The sequence below is a fragment of the Pseudophryne corroboree genome, chromosome 4 (genome assembly GCF_028390025.1).
Source record: "Pseudophryne corroboree isolate aPseCor3 chromosome 4, aPseCor3.hap2, whole genome shotgun sequence".
Classification (NCBI taxonomy): Eukaryota; Metazoa; Chordata; class Amphibia; order Anura; family Myobatrachidae; genus Pseudophryne; species Pseudophryne corroboree.
This window is the reverse complement of record NC_086447.1, coordinates 359054020-359070731: the sequence shown is the minus strand read 5'-3', so window position 1 is coordinate 359070731 and position 16712 is coordinate 359054020. Positions and strand designations below refer to the sequence as shown.

Below are 16712 nucleotides of genomic sequence, written 5' to 3'. Positions count from 1 at the left end.
TCCGTCTCTCCTGCAGAGTCATGGAGGAAGTTTTGGTTGTTATTGCATATTTGTAGACTTTATCATAATTTTAAAAACCATGGAATATTTCATGATATTTATTGTGATCTATTTAATGTAGTATTAACTCCCGCTAATATTTAAAAAACAATGAAAAAGAAAATAAAAACACAGCGCATAGTTGCCTACCTTGCTGCCTCCACTCAACATAGGTCGACAGTCATCAGGTCGACCATGGAAGGTCGACATGCACTAGGTCGACAGGGACAATAGGTCGACATGGTCATTAGGTTGACATTACTAGGTCGACAGGTCAAAAGGTCGACATGGGTTTTTGGACTTTTTTTGGTGTCATTTTCTTCGTAAAGTGACGGGGAACCCCAATTAGTGCACCGCGTCCCCTCGCATGGCTTGCTTCACTCGCCATGCTTCAGGCAAGTTTACTGTTCCCAGTTGTAGTCCACGTGGATCGTCAAGTATGAAAAAGTCCAAAAAATGAACAAAAATGTGAAAAACTCATGTCGACCTTTTGACCTGTCGACCTAGTACATGTCGACCTAATGACCACATAGACATAATGCATGTCGACCTTCAGTGATCGACCTAATGACTGTCGACCTAAGCTGTGTCGCCCTAACGACCGTATCCCGTAGGCGCATGGGAGCGTGGCCGGCGGCAAGGTGGGCTGTCCGGGGGCGTGACCGGTGGCAAGGTGTTCTGTCCAGGGCATGGCATCACAATCATGTCATCCTGGCTCCGCCACCCGCTGTACAGTGCTGAGAAAGCAGTTCTCTGCTGTGGGCGGCCGAAGGGGGCTACTTTGAAATGCAAGTGCTAAAAAGCATATTACTGATCATATTCATACATTAAAATCTGCCATCATCAAGTATATGAAAGGAGTGTCTTCTATACAAGTTATTTAATGGTTCTGTAACATTCCATTCACTTGTATAAAAAGTATCCTTTTATGGAACATGGAGGGGATGGCATAAGTTTATAAATATCATTCTTGGATACATTTATATAGACTTGAACTACAACCTTGCAGATATAATACATCATCTAATTTAAGGACAATTCTGAAAGTGTCTCAGTGTGTATAAAAGAGCAGGCTTTGTATTTATTTAAACACATTAACATAGCACTGTTACAATGCTACACGTGTGAACACTGGGGGTAATTCCAAGTTGATCGCAGCAGGATTTTTGATAGCAATTGGGCAAAACCATGTGCACTGCAGGGGAGGCAGATATAACATGTGCAGAGAGAGTTAGATTTGGGTGTGGTGAGTTCAATCTGCAATCTAAATTGCAGTGTAAAAATAAAGCAGCCAGTATTTACCCTGCACAGAAATAAAATAACCCACCCAAATCTAACTCTTTCTGCACATGTTATATCTGCCTCCCCTGCAGTGCACATGGTTTTGCCCAATTGCTATCAAAAATCCTGCTGCGATCAACTTGGAATTACCCCCACTATCTACACAATAAAGGATAAGTATATCCCAGGAATAATAAGATACAAACATTTCTTCAATTAATACAATATGAGCATTGAAGCCAGTATATTATATTCATACTGGGAATAGTGATTCTAACAATCTAATAAAGTATACATTTTAATCAAATTTCTAGTTGGGGATTGTGTGCACCCAAGCAGCAACTAGTTTATTTTTTCTTCCCTCTCTTGAGAATTTGTATGTACATATGTTAAACTAGTTGGTAGCACCATCCAAAATCTTCGTACATAACCTCATACTGTGACAAGGTATCCCCAACATTGACATAATTAAAATATTAATCTTGGTGCGGGTTATCCTCCATAATGGAACTGTATGCTATATATATATAATGATACATACATACATATGTGTGTGTGTATATATATATATATATATATATATATATATATATATATATAATTATATATATATATATATACACTGCTCAAAAAAATAAAGGGAACACTTAAACAACACAATGTAACTCCAAGTCAATCACACTTCTGTGAAATCAAACTGTCCACTTAGGAAGCAACACTGATTGACAATCAATTTCACATGCTGTTGTGCAAATGGAATAGACAACAGGTGGAAATTCTAGGCAATTAGCAAGACACCCCCAATAAAGGAGTTGTTCTGCAGGTGGTGACCACAGACCACTTCTCAGCTCCTATGCTTTCTGGCTGATGTTTTGGTCACTTTTGAAAGCTGGCGGTGCTTTCACTCTAGTGGTAGCATGAGATGGAGTCTACAACCCACACAAGTGGCTCAGGTAGTGCAGCTCATCCAGGATGGCACATCAATGCGAGCTGTGGCAAGAAGGTTTGCTGTGTCTGTCAGCGTAGTGTCCAGAGCATGGAGGCGCTATCAGGAGACAGGTCAGTACATCAGGAGACATGGAGGAGGCCAACAACCCAGCAGCAGGACCGCTACCTCCGCCTTTGTGCAAGGAGGAACAGGAGGAGCACTGCCAGAGCCCAGCAAAATGACCTCCAGCAAGCCACAAATGTGCATGTGTCTACTCAAACGATCAGAAACAGACTCCATGAGGGTGGTATGAGGGCCCGACGTCCACAGGTGGGGGTTGTGCTTACAGCCCAACACTGTGCAGGACGTTTGGCATTTGCCAGAGAACACCAAGATTGACAAATTCGCCACTGGCACCCTGCGCTCTTCATAGATGAAAGCAGGTTCTCACTGAGCACATGTGACAGACGTGACAGAGTCTGGAGACGCCAAGGAGAACGTTCTGCTGCCTGCAACATCCTCCAGCATGACCGGTTTGGCAGTGGGTCAGTAATGGTGTAGGGTGGCATTTCTTTGGGGGGGGCCGCACAGCCCTCCATGTGCTCACCAGAGGTAGCCTGACTGCCATTAGGTACCGAGATGAGATCCTCAGACCCCTTGTGAGACCATATGCTGGTGCGGTTGGCCCTGGGTTCCTCCTAATGCAAGACAATGCTAGACCTCATGTGGCTGGAGTGTGTCAGCAGTTCCTGCAAGACGAAGGTGTTGATGCTATGGACTGGCCCGCCCGTTCCCCAGACCTGAATCCAATTGAGCACATCTGGGACATCATGTCTCGCTCCATCCACCAATGCCACGTTGCACCACAGACTGTCCAGGAGTTGGCAGATGCTTTAGTCCAGGTCTGGGAGGAGATCCCTCAGGAGACCATCCGCCACCTTATCAGGAGCATGCCCAGGCGTTGTAGGGAGGTCATACAGGCACGTGAAGGCCACACACACTACTGAGCCTCATTTTGACTTGTTTTAAGGACATTACATCAAAGTTGGATCAGCCTGTAGTGTGTTTTTCCACTTTAATTTTGAGTGTGACTCCAAATCCAGACCTCCATGGGTTAATAAATTTGATTTCCATTGATAATTTTTGTGTGATTTTGTTGTCAGCACATTCAACTATGTAAAGAACAAAGTATTTAATAAGAATATTTAATTCATTCAGATCTAGGATGTGTTGTTTAAGTGTTTCCTTTATTTTTTTGAGCAGTGTATATATATATATAGTAACGGAAAATATATTTAGGAATAAAATTCCTATGCCCCAACAGTTTTGCCCCATCACCATATTATGCCTCACACAGTAATGCCCTGACAATATAAGGTATTATACCCCGATGTTAATGCCCTTGTCACCATGATATGCAGTACCTACTTGTTGTCAGGGGTTCTGCTTGTTGCCAGGGGATTCCCCCACCTCCCTGCCGCCGCATCAGCAGACTGTTCTGGCACTTCAAGTAAAAAACTATTGAAAATGTCCCTCCCAAAATGTCCGGCACCTCAGAGGAAATAGTTATTAAAGATACTAGAGCCTCCTCTAGTATCTTTAATAACTATCTCCTCTGAGGTGCCCATCTTGAGAGGGACATTTTCAATAGAGTCTGCGGGCGAACGGGGACGGACATCGTGGCGGCGTCATGAGTGGCCTGGGCCCTCTCCTCTCTGTTAGAGACGCCGGGCCCAGGAAAGCTGTACCCACACAACCCCCCTGATGGCAGGCCTGACCTCTGCTGTAGGCAGAGTTGCCATATTATCCCTATAATCCTTGACACATATGAATAACACAGGTTCTGTGGCTGGCTAAATTCAAGCCTGCATTTTACCTGGTTGTAATTAGCCGCAGAACCTGTATTAATCATAGGTGTCCCGGATTAGGCTATATTATGGCAACCCTAGACATAGGGCAGTGGTTAACAAACTTGGTTCTCAAGGCACCCAACAATCCATGTTTTAAGGATATCCATGCTTAGGCACAGGTGACTCCAACAGTACCTCAGTCAGTTTGATTATACCATCTGTGCTCAAGCAGGGATATCCCTAAAACCTGAACTGTTGGGGTACCTTGAGGACCGAGTTTGGGCATAGGGTATTTCTGTGCTGCTCATGCATCTAATAACATTTTTGTATGTTTATTTTTTATTACATATATGAGACAGAGAGTAGTTTATGTTGTGTTAGAGAGGCATTTGAATTTTCTTGTTGAATAATAGCAAATATAATTTTGGAAGCAAAGCTAAGGGTTAAAAACATGGGTGTAATGTGTTGTATTCCTGGAATAAACTAGTGTTGACCACCATGCAACCTGCAATAGTGGGCAGTACGGATGGTGTAATGGTTTGCATTACTGCCTCACAGCATTGAGGTCATGGGTTTGATTCCCACCATGGGCCTAATGGTGCAGAGTTTGTATATTCTTACCATACTTGCGTGGGTTTCCTCTGGGTACTCCTGTTTCCTCCCACAATCCCAAAATATACTGGTAGGTTAATTGGCTCCCAACAAAAATTAACCCTAGCATGAATGTGTGTACATGTGGTAGGGAATATAGATTGTAAGCTCCACTGGGGCAGGGACAGATGAGAATGGGCAAATATTCTCTGTAAAGCGCTGCAGAATATGTGTGCGCTATATAAATAACTGGTAATAAATAGTTGCAGCTTTGCATGTACAAGCAATTGTGGCATTTATAGTGAATGCAGTCTGCACTTGCTTTTTGAGATGCAAATGTGGCCAACCCTGCATCAGCCCCAATACAGTATATAGGAAAGTAGAGGGAGGAGTGCCAATGGTGCTTCTTCAGCCCTTTATTAATACAACTAGATGGTTGAATAAGGCAATGGGGTTAGTGAAGACTGCTTATAATCATCTTTACAATAGTAAGTGCTTGAACTGAATTTGATCTATTAACATTGTGCACAGGGTGTCTTCGTCTGAAAGAGGCAATTAATGAAGTTCTGTCCATTAAAGAGAAGTACAAATGGATCCTGCAGGTACCCGAGAGACAGCTGTCAATGAAGTTCCAGGAGGTGAGAACAGTAAATGGCAGCATCATCCAATAAGCTATTTCTTTCTGTAGGTGAAGAATATCTATATAGCACTGTCAACAGTATATAACATTGTATGTATGTATGTATGTATGTATGTATGTATGTACTAGGGGGAAATAGTTTTTTTAGTGCATGCTCACTAGACTGCTATAATACCATATACTAAACTATGGCGAATAATTACTGTAAGAACTTTACAGACAGCAGGGCATTTATAAGGCTTTAGCAGCTGATGTACAGGTGCTATACTGTACACATTACATTACCCAAGGGGTCACTTTCATTTGTGCCCCAAAGATAGCACTGTAACTTACAGAAGTATATTAATACCTTTCTAGATTGCTATGTACATACTGTATATCCACATTTTTCCATAATCCTGATACTATTTTGAATAGATACAGTTCAGCTGTGTGCAAAGATGATAACATTTTCAGACTAAGGGGCATATTTATTAAATTATATATGCAGACTATCCCCACTGAAAACACCCATTCTGGGTGGTGCCCGCAAATATTAAGCATCCCCAGCATTTAAGAAGGAAGGATTGCAGCAGATATCTCTCCCTCCATTTCCGACCACAAAGCAGCCACCATAGGTTTCTATGGGGTCTGCTATGCTGTTGGATTTACCAGCTCTGGAATGCGATGTATTCTGGAGCTTGGCCCTGCACGCTAATGCCATTTGGATATGGTGTTAGCTTATAGTAGCCTATTCTTTTGGATAGGAATCCTCTGGAACCTTCCCCTTCTTCTCCCAATGACACATGCATAGGGTGACAGCTGTAAGTGCACAGTACACGCAGATGCCGAACCTGGTAACAGAGTGAAAACACAGAATTGGGCGCTAGTGTTTAAATCAGATGTTAGCCGCACGTTCCTGGGGCTTGGTTCCTCTGCCACCACTTTAATAAAACAAGAAAAAAACAGACTGGAACTGCGCTTAGCATCCAATTAAAGGTTTTATTCACTCTCACAATGATTAAAAATATTTATACAATCACCGGCCGGATTTTATATATTGCACAAACCATAAATATACTAATAAGGACCTTCAATGCCTCTATAACACATAATTAGCATACATAAATCTCTTAAAAATGAAAATTAAGAACTCAGTGCACACATAGTCGTTTCACTGACTATAAAACTGCTCATAGGTGACTCCTATAACTTTGCAGGCGTCCCTGCAATGTATAGCATTTTATCTAATGTCCGTAATACTTGTTTCTGTAGCAGCAAAGGAATAATAAACGCCGTTTCAACCGTATAGGTCTTTCACATACATTGGCCTACACAGAAAAAAACAATCACATTGCTCCCGATATAAATCATGTTGCTCCCCACATAAATCCTATTGCTTCCCATGAATTATTCACATTGTTCCCCCCATAGATCCTTATTCTCCCCGCATAAATTCTATTGAAATCCTATTGTTCCCCACAGGAGAAATAAAATAACAAATTATCAGTTGTCCTCCTCCCTGTCCCTCAGTGGCGGGGATTGTTCATAGTGAAGTGCTGCGAATACTGGGCAGCGGGCGGTCGGGCAGGTGTGGATGTGGGTGGGCAAGGAAAGCTGTGTATGCAGGCAGGAACTGGAAAATGTGTATGCAGGCGGGTGGCCTAGCTGGGTGGTGAGATGTGGCAGCCGTGACCTATGATATCACATCGTTTTCAAGGCATAGGTCATGGCCGGAGCACGACTGATCCTCTAAGAAGAGTCCAGGCCAACAGTTCATTCTGACGGTGCAGGAAGCTGCTCTAGCTCTGCGGCACACCTTGCAACTGGTCACGGCACACTGGTTGAAAAAGCCTGTTCTAGAAGGTTCTAGATAAGTGATAAGTAGAATCTGATTGGTTACTATGGACAACATCTCCACATTTCAAGTGCAGGTTTTTAGAAGTGGAGATGTTATCCATTGCAACCATTCAGATTTTCCTTATCATTTATCTAGCACCTTCTAGAAGATAATAGCTAGAATATGGTTGCTATGGGCAACATCTCCATTTCTAAAAACCCACACTTTAGTAAATACACATTCTAGTGTTATTTGCAGTCACCACTGGAGAGCATAAGTTCAGCTAATGCTTCAGCTGTGCACAAATAAAGGTCATGATTCAAAGCACACAACTGGGCAGTCTAGAGATGAGCGCCTGAAATTTTTCGGGTTTTGTGTTTTGGTTTTGGGTTCGGTTCCGCGGCCGTGTTTTGGGTTCGAACGCGTTTTGGCAAAACCTCACCGAATTATTTTTGTCGGATTCGGGTGTGTTTTGGATTCGGGTGTTTTTTTCCAAAAACACTAAAAAACAGCTTAAATCATAGAATTTGGGGGTCATTTTGATCCCAAAGTATTATTAACCTCAAAAACCATAATTTACACTCATTTTCAGTCTATTCTGAATACCTCACACCTCACAATATTATTTTTAGTCCTAAAATTTGCACCGAGGTCGCTGTGTGAGTAAGATAAGCGACCCTAGTGGCCGACACAAACACCGGGCCCATCTAGGAGTGGCACTGCAGTGTCACGCAGGATGTCCCTTCCAAAAAACCCTCCCCAAACAGCACATGACGCAAAGAAAAAAAGAGGCGCAATGAGGTAGCTGTGTGAGTAAGATTAGCGACCCTAGTGGCCGACACAAACACCGGGCCCATCTAGGAGTGGCACTGCAGTGTCACGCAGGATGGCCCTTCCAAAAAACCCTCCCCAAACAGCACATGACGCAAAGAAAAAAAGAGGCGCAATGAGGTAGCTGTGTGAGTAAGATTAGCGACCCTAGTGGCCGACACAAACACCGGGCCCATCTAGGAGTGGCACTGCAGTGTCACGCAGGATGGCCCTTCCAAAAAACCCTCCCCAAACAGCACATGACGCAAAGAAAAAAAGAGGCGCAATGAGGTAGCTGACTGTGTGAGTAAGATTAGCGACCCTAGTGGCCGACACAAACACCGGGCCCATCTAGGAGTGGCACTGCAGTGTCACGCAGGATGTCCCTTCCAAAAAACCCTCCCCAAACAGCACATGATGCAAAGAAAAAAAGAGGCGCAATGAGGTAGCTGTGTGAGTAAGATTAGCGACCCTAGTGGCCGACACAAACACCGGGCACATCTAGGAGTGGCACTGCAGTGTCACGCAGGATGTCCCTTCCAAAAAACCCTCCCCAAACAGCACATGACGCAAAGAAAAAAAGAGGCGCAATGAGGTAGCTGTGTGAGTAAGATTAGCGACCCTAGTGGCCGACACAAACACCGGGCCCATCTAGGAGTGGCACTGCAGTGTCACGCAGGATGTCCCTTCCAAAAAACCCTCCCCAATCAGCACATGATGCAAAGAAAAAGAAAAGAAAAAAGAGGTGCAAGATGGAATTATCCTTGGGCCCTCCCACCCACCCTTATGTTGTATAAACAAAACAGGACATGCACACTTTAACCAACCCATCATTTCAGTGACAGGGTCTGCCACACGACTGTGACTGATATGACGGGTTGGTTTGGACCCCCCCCAAAAAAGAAGCAATTAATCTCTCCTTGCACAAACTGGCTCTACAGAGGCAAGATGTCCACCTCATCTTCACCCTCCGATATATCACCGTGTACATCCCCCTCCTCACAGATTATCAATTCGTCCCCACTGGAATCCACCATCTCAGCTCCCTGTGTACTTTGTGGAGGCAATTGCTGCTGGTCAATGTCTCCGCGGAGGAATTGATTATAATTCATTTTAATGAACATCATCTTCTCCACATTTTCTGGATGTAACCTCGTACGCCGATTGCTGACAAGGTGAGCGGCGGCACTAAACACTCTTTCGGAGTACACACTTGTGGGAGGGCAACTTAGGTAGAATAAAGCCAGTTTGTGCAAGGGCCTCCAAATTGCCTCTTTTTCCTGCCAGTATAAGTACGGACTGTGTGACGTGCCTACTTGGATGCGGTCACTCATATAATCCTCCACCATTCTATCAATGTTGAGAGAATCATATGCAGTGACAGTAGACGACATGTCCGTAATCGTTGTCAGGTCCTTCAGTCCGGACCAGATGTCAGCATCAGCAGTCGCTCCAGACTGCCCTGCATCACCGCCAGCGGGTGGGCTCGGAATTCTGAGCCTTTTCCTCGCACCCCCAGTTGCGGGAGAATGTGAAGGAGGAGATGTTGACAGGTCGCGTTCCGCTTGACTTGACAATTTTGTCACCAGCAGGTCTTTCAACCCCAGCAGACCTGTGTCTGCCGGAAAGAGAGATCCAAGGTAGGCTTTAAATCTAGGATCGAGCACGGTGGCCAAAATGTAGTGCTCTGATTTCAACAGATTGACCACCCGTGAATCCTTGTTAAGCGAATTAAGGGCTGCATCCACAAGTCCCACATGCCTAGCGGAATCGCTCCCTTTTAGCTCCTTCTTCAATGCCTCCAGCTTCTTCTGCAAAAGCCTGATGAGGGGAATGACCTGACTCAGGCTGGCAGTGTCTGAACTGACTTCACGTGTGGCAAGTTCAAAGGGCATCAGAACCTTGCACAACGTTGAAATCATTCTCCACTGCACTTGAGACAGGTGCATTCCATCTCCTATATCGTGCTCAATTGTATAGGCTTGAATGGCCTTTTGCTGCTCCTCCAACCTCTGAAGCATATAGAGGGTTGAATTCCACCTCGTTACCACTTCTTGCTTCAGATGATGGCAGGGCAGGTTCAGTAGTTTTTGGTGGTGCTCCAGTCTTCTGTACGTGGTGCCTGTACGCCGAAAGTGTCCCGCAATTTTTCTGGCCACCGACAGCATCTCTTGCACGCCCCTGTCGTTTTTTAAAAAATTCTGCACCACCAAATTCAAGGTATGTGCAAAACATGGGACGTGCTGGAATTTGCCCATATTTAATGCACACACAATATTGCTGGCGTTGTCCGATGCCACAAATCCACAGGAGAGTCCAATTGGGGTAAGCCATTCCGCGATGATCTTCCTCAGTTGCCGTAAGAGGTTTTCAGCTGTGTGCGTATTCTGGAAAGCGGTGATACAAAGCGTAGCCTGCCTAGGAAAGAGTTGGCGTTTGCGAGATGCTGCTACTGGTGCCGCCGCTGCTGTTCTTGCGGCGGGAGTCCATACATCTACCCAGTGGGCTGTCACAGTCATATAGTCCTGACCCTGCCCTGCTCCACTTGTCCACATGTCCGTGGTTAAGTGGACATTGGGTACAACTGCATTTTTTAGGAGACTGGTGAGTCTTTTTCTGACGTCCGTGTACATTCTCGGTATCGCCTGCCTAGAGAAGTGGAACCTAGATGGTATTTGGTAACGGGGGCACACTGCCTCAATAAATTGTCTAGTTCCCTGTGAACTAACGGCGGATACCGGACGCTTGTCTAACACCAACATAGTTGTCAAGGACTCAGTTATCCGCTTTGCAGTAGGATGACTGCTGTGATATTTCATCTTCCTCGCAAAGGACTGTTGAACAGTCAATTGCTTACTGGAAGTAGTACAAGTGGGCTTACGACTTCCCCTCTGGGATGACCATCGACTCCCAGCGGCAACAACAGCAGCGCCAGCAGCAGTAGGCGTTACACGCAAGGATGCATCGGAGGAATCCCAGGCAGGAGAGGACTCGTCAGACTTGCCAGTGACATGGCCTGCAGGACTATTGGCATTCCTGGGGAAGGAGGAAATTGACACTGAGGGAGTTGGTGGGGTGGTTTGCGTGAGCTTGGTTACAAGAGGAAGGGATTTACTGGTCAGTGGACTGCTTCCGCTGTCACCCAAAGTTTTTGAACTTGTCACTGACTTATTATGAATGCGCTGCAGGTGACGTATAAGGGAGGATGTTCCGAGGTGGTTAACGTCCTTACCCCTACTTATTACAGCTTGACAAAGGGAACACACGGCTTGACACCTGTTGTCCGCATTTCTGGTGAAATACCTCCACACCGAAGAGCTGATTTTTTTGGTATTTTCACCTGGCATGTCAACGGCCATATTCCTCCCACGGACAACAGGTGTCTCCCCGGGTGCCTGACTTAAACAAACCACCTCACCATCAGAATCCTCCTGGTCAATTTCCTCCCCAGCGCCAGCAACACCCATATCCTCCTCATCCTGGTGTACTTCAACACTGACATCTTCAATCTGACTATCAGGAACTGGACTGCGGGTGCTCCTTCCAGCACTTGCAGGGGGCGTGCAAATGGTGGAAGGCGCATGCTCTTCACGTCCAGTGTTGGGAAGGTCAGGCATCGCAACCGACACAATTGGACTCTCCTTGTGGATTTGGGATTTCAAAGAACGCACAGTTCTTTGCGGTGCTTTTGCCAGCTTGAGTCTTTTCAGTTTTCTAGCGAGAGGCTGAGTGCTTCCATCCTCATGTGAAGCTGAACCACTAGCCATGAACATAGGCCAGGGCCTCAGCCGTTCCTTGCCACTCCGTGTGGTAAATGGCATATTGGCAAGTTTACGCTTCTCCTCCGACAATTTTATTTTAGGTTTTGGAGTCCTTTTTTTACTGATATTTGGTGTTTTGGTTTTGACATGCTCTGTACTATGCCATTGGGCATCGGCCTTGGCAGACGACGTTGCTGGCATTTCATCGTCTCGGCCATGACTAGTGGCAGCAGCTTCAGCACGAGGTGGAAGTGGATCTTGATCTTTCCCTAATTTTGGAACCTCAACATTTTTGTTCTCCATATTTTAATAGGCACAACTAAAAGGCACCTCAGGTAAACAATGGAGATGGATGGATTGGATACTAGTATACAATTATGGACGGGCTGCCGAGTGCCGACACAGAGGTAGCCACAGCCGTGAACTACCGCACTGTACTGTGTCTGCTGCTAATATATAGACTGGTTGATAAAGAGATAGTATACTCGTAACTAGTATGTATGTATAAAGAAAGAAAAAAAAACCACGGTTAGGTGGTATATACAATTATGGACGGGCTGCCGAGTGCCGACACAGAGGTAGCCACAGCCGTGAACTACCGCACTGTACTGTGTCTGCTGCTAATATATAGACTGGTTGATAAAGAGATAGTATACTCGTAACTAGTATGTATGTATAAAGAAAGAAAAAAAAACCACGGTTAGGTCACTGGTATATACAATTATGGACGGGCTGCCGAGTGCCGACACAGAGGTAGCCACAGCCGTGAACTACCGCACTGTACTGTGTCTGCTGCTAATATATAGACTGGTTGATAAAGAGATAGTATACTCGTAACTAGTATGTATGTATAAAGAAAGAAAAAAAAACCACGGTTAGGTCACTGGTATATACAATTATGGACGGGCTGCCGAGTGCCGACACAGAGGTAGCCACAGCCGTGAACTACCGCACTGTACTGTGTCTGCTGCTAATATATAGACTGGTTGATAAAGAGATAGTATACTCGTAACTAGTATGTATGTATAAAGAAAGAAAAAAAAACCACGGTTAGGTCACTGGTATATACAATTATGGACGGGCTGCCGAGTGCCGACACAGAGGTAGCCACAGCCGTGAACTACCGCACTGTACTGTGTCTGCTGCTAATATATAGACTGGTTGATAAAGAGATAGTATACTCGTAACTAGTATGTATGTATAAAGAAAGAAAAAAAAACCACGGTTAGGTCACTGGTATATACAATTATGGACGGGCTGCCGAGTGCCGACACAGAGGTAGCCACAGCCGTGAACTACCGCACTGTACTGTGTCTGCTGCTAATATATAGACTGGTTGATAAAGAGATAGTATACTCGTAACTAGTATGTATGTATAAAGAAAGAAAAAAAAAACACGGTTAGGTGGTATATACAATTATGGACGGGCTGCCGAGTGCCGACACAGAGGTAGCCACAGCCGTGAACTACCGCACTGTACTGTGTCTGCTGCTAATATATAGACTGGTTGATAAAGAGATAGTATACTCGTAACTAGTATGTATGTATAAAGAAAGAAAAAAAAACCACGGTTAGGTCACTGGTATATACAATTATGGACGGGCTGCCGAGTGCCGACACAGAGGTAGCCACAGCCGTGAACTACCGCACTGTACTGTGTCTGCTGCTAATATATAGACTGGTTGATAAAGAGATAGTATACTCGTAACTAGTATGTATGTATAAAGAAAGAAAAAAAAACCACGGTTAGGTCACTGGTATATACAATTATGGACGGGCTGCCGAGTGCCGACACAGAGGTAGCCACAGCCGTGAACTACCGCACTGTACTGTGTCTGCTGCTAATATATAGACTGGTTGATAAAGAGATAGTATACTCGTAACTAGTATGTATGTATAAAGAAAGAAAAAAAAACCACGGTTAGGTCACTGGTATATACAATTATGGACGGGCTGCCGAGTGCCGACACAGAGGTAGCCACAGCCGTGAACTACCGCACTGTACTGTGTCTGCTGCTAATATAGACTGGTTGATAAAGAGATAGTATACTACTAATATTATATACTGGTGGTCAGGTCACTGGTCACTAGTCACACTGGCAGTGGCACTCCTGCAGCAAAAGTGTGCACTGTTTAATTTTAATATAATATTATGTACTCCTGGCTCCTGCTATAACCTATAACTGGCACTGCAGTAGTGCTCCCCAGTCTCCCCCACAATTATAAGCTGTGTGAGCTGAGCAGTCAGACAGATATATAATATATATAGATGATGCAGCACACTGGCCTGAGCCTGAGCAGTGCACACAGATATGGTATGTATGTGACTGAGTCACTGTGTGCTGTGTATCGCTTTTTTCAGGCAGAGAACGGATTATAAATAAAAGTGGTGGTCACTGGTCACTATCAGCAAAACTCTGCACTGTACACTACTGAGTACTCCTAATGCTCCCCAAAATTAGTAAATCAAGTGTCTAAACGGAGAGGACGCCAGCCACGTCCTCTCCCTATCAATCTCAATGCACGTGTGAAAATGGCGGCGACGCGCGGCTCCTTATATAGAATCCGAGTCTCGCGATAGAATCCGAGCCTCGCGAGAATCCGACAGCGTCATGATGACGTTCGGGCGCGCTCGGGTTAACCGAGCAAGGCGGGAAGATCCGAGTCGCTCGGACTCGTGAAAAAAAACATGAAGTTCTGGCGGGTTCGGATTCAGAGAAACCGAACCCGCTCATCTCTACTGGGCACAGCCATGTTGCACTGCAGGTGGGGCAGATATTGGGCCTTATTTATACCTGATTGCTCCTCTGCAAATTCGCAGAGGTCTGCAATAAGATAGTCGCCCCCCAGAGAGAGTGAAAACCCACCTCGTGCAAGTGTGCGAATGCATGTGTACACCGTGTGAAAACTTTGCCCGACCGCCGGCATACCGACATCTTTTCTCCCTCTTGGGGGTCCACGACCCCCCCTGGAGGGAGAATATTTAGCGTGTCGCGCGGCGAGCCTGTAAGGGGCTCATTTGCGCTCACCCAGCTGTCGGTATGCCAGCGGTCGGGATTCCGGCGCCGGTATGTTGGTCGCCGGCATACCCTACTACATCACCAGAAAACAGCCAGTTACCACCACCAAACGTCCACTTCCTGTTAATCACCTTGTGGTACATACGCAGTCACTCGATAATCGCCCACTGTGTGATTTCGCACAACAGCGATCAGGTCTGAATTAGGCCCATAATGTGCAAAGAGAGTTAGATTTGGGTGGGGTGTGTTCACACAGAAATCTAAATTGCAGTGTAAAAATACAGTTGTCTAACATCTGTGAGCTACATGCAAAAGCAGAAAGTATTTACTCTGCACAGAAAAAATATATCCCACCCAAATCTAAGGGGCATATTCATCATGAAAGAATTGTGCAATGAGAATTTTTAGTTTTCAGTTCTGATTGTATTCTCTCAGAAAGTTTTTCAGAAAGTGATAATTTTCACCTCTGCAGCACATTTGTCTCCTCTGTGTTCAGCTCCCGAACAAGGGAAACGCCAGACACATACAATAAGGTGCTTGCAACCCCTCCCCCGCCAGCACCTTATTGTATGTGTCCGGCGAGTCCTCCCCACCAGCTGGCACCTTTCTGTGTCTCCCAGCCATGGTCTCCCCCCTTCTCCCTCACCGCCGGCACATTACTGTGTATCCCGGACGTACCCCATACCCAGTGGTACCGAGAGAGGGGGGGAGAGGGTACAAATAACCCGTGCCCAGGTCGGATGGAGTGGCCCAGTGAGGGCCCAGTGAGGACCCCGGGCTTCCTCCTTCTTAACTGGCAGCAGCAGCTACAGCTCTTCTCCTAAGCCCAGCACACGCTGCTGACTGCTGGGCTGGAGTGGGGCCATGGTTGCGATTAAAATACAATGTTTTCGGTATTTTTTAAAAGGGTGAATGACCACGCCTCATGTGAATAGGCAATGGCCCCTGAAAATTACCTGGGCCCAGACAGACTGTCTGTGTGTAATATCCACGGTCGAACTGGCCCACAGGGGTACAGGGGAAACCACTCCTTCCTCTAGGGATCAGGTTCCAGACTGTGCACTCTTGGAACTTACTATTGTAACAATATATTCTGGTGATGACCACTAATGTGCAAGCCAACATTTCAGTTTATTCAACTTGATGGTGTTTCAGGGAATGCGCTCCGCAACCAATGCAGCTTTTATGTGACTGTCCCACCCAGGGTTGCCATTAGAAATTGTGGGGCCTGGGACTGACAAAATTGCCCCCCCTCAAAATAATAATAAATATATATATTTCTGCTGCGGGGTACACTGGGCTCCACAAGTCTGGACAATGGGGTGTAGAGTAGGATCTTGATCCGAGGCACCAACAGGCTCAAAGCTTTGACTGTTCCCAGAATGCACAACGCCGCCTCCTATATCACCCCGCCTACCAGCACAGGAGCTCAGTTTGTCAGTTGGTGCTGCAGTAAGCAGGCACCTAGCAGAGGGGCTGCTCCAAGCAGCCCTGAGAAAAGCTTTTTATGAGGTAAAAAGTGAAGACTTCAAGGGCAGCAGCGGTGGTAAATGTCTTGTGACATTCACTGCTGCAGCTCCAGCTCTCCCCAGCGGCGCTGTACACTCCCGAGCCCTGGTTGCCGGGTACCTACAGCGGAGGCTCCGGTTTTCTTCATGTTAGACACACACGGCTGGGGCTCTCCAGGATCGCGTGGCCGCGCTTCGGGAGGTGGTAAGTGGGTCCTGCTCGCGGGACCCGGTCTTTATCGCGATCTGGCGCGGTCAGTAGGAGTCGGGCCGCGTGCGCTGGCGGTGGACACTGTGGCTATAGGCGATCCCACTAGATCACCAGGGCCTTAGGTCAGGTTTTCTCTTAAAACCGATTTTAATATCGCCCACAGTACCCGGTGGTTTTGCCAGCAAGGGGGATAAAGCTTAGACTTGAAGCCCCTCCCCCAGCCCCAGGGCGCCATTTCCAGCACGTGTTCCCGC

At 46.0% G+C, this 16712-nt stretch overlaps 1 protein-coding gene across 1 annotated transcript in view; it reads left to right on the top strand.

Annotated features, from left to right (window-relative positions):
* The window catches only part of PRSS56 (serine protease 56), a 240669-nt gene that overhangs the window by 206426 nt on the left and 17531 nt on the right, over positions 1-16712 (top strand). Inside the window, exon 17 of the mRNA XM_063919643.1 lies at positions 5221-5327. Within this exon, the coding sequence (XP_063775713.1) occupies positions 5221-5327 (107 nt within the window). The remainder of the gene's footprint in view (positions 1-5220; positions 5328-16712) is intronic.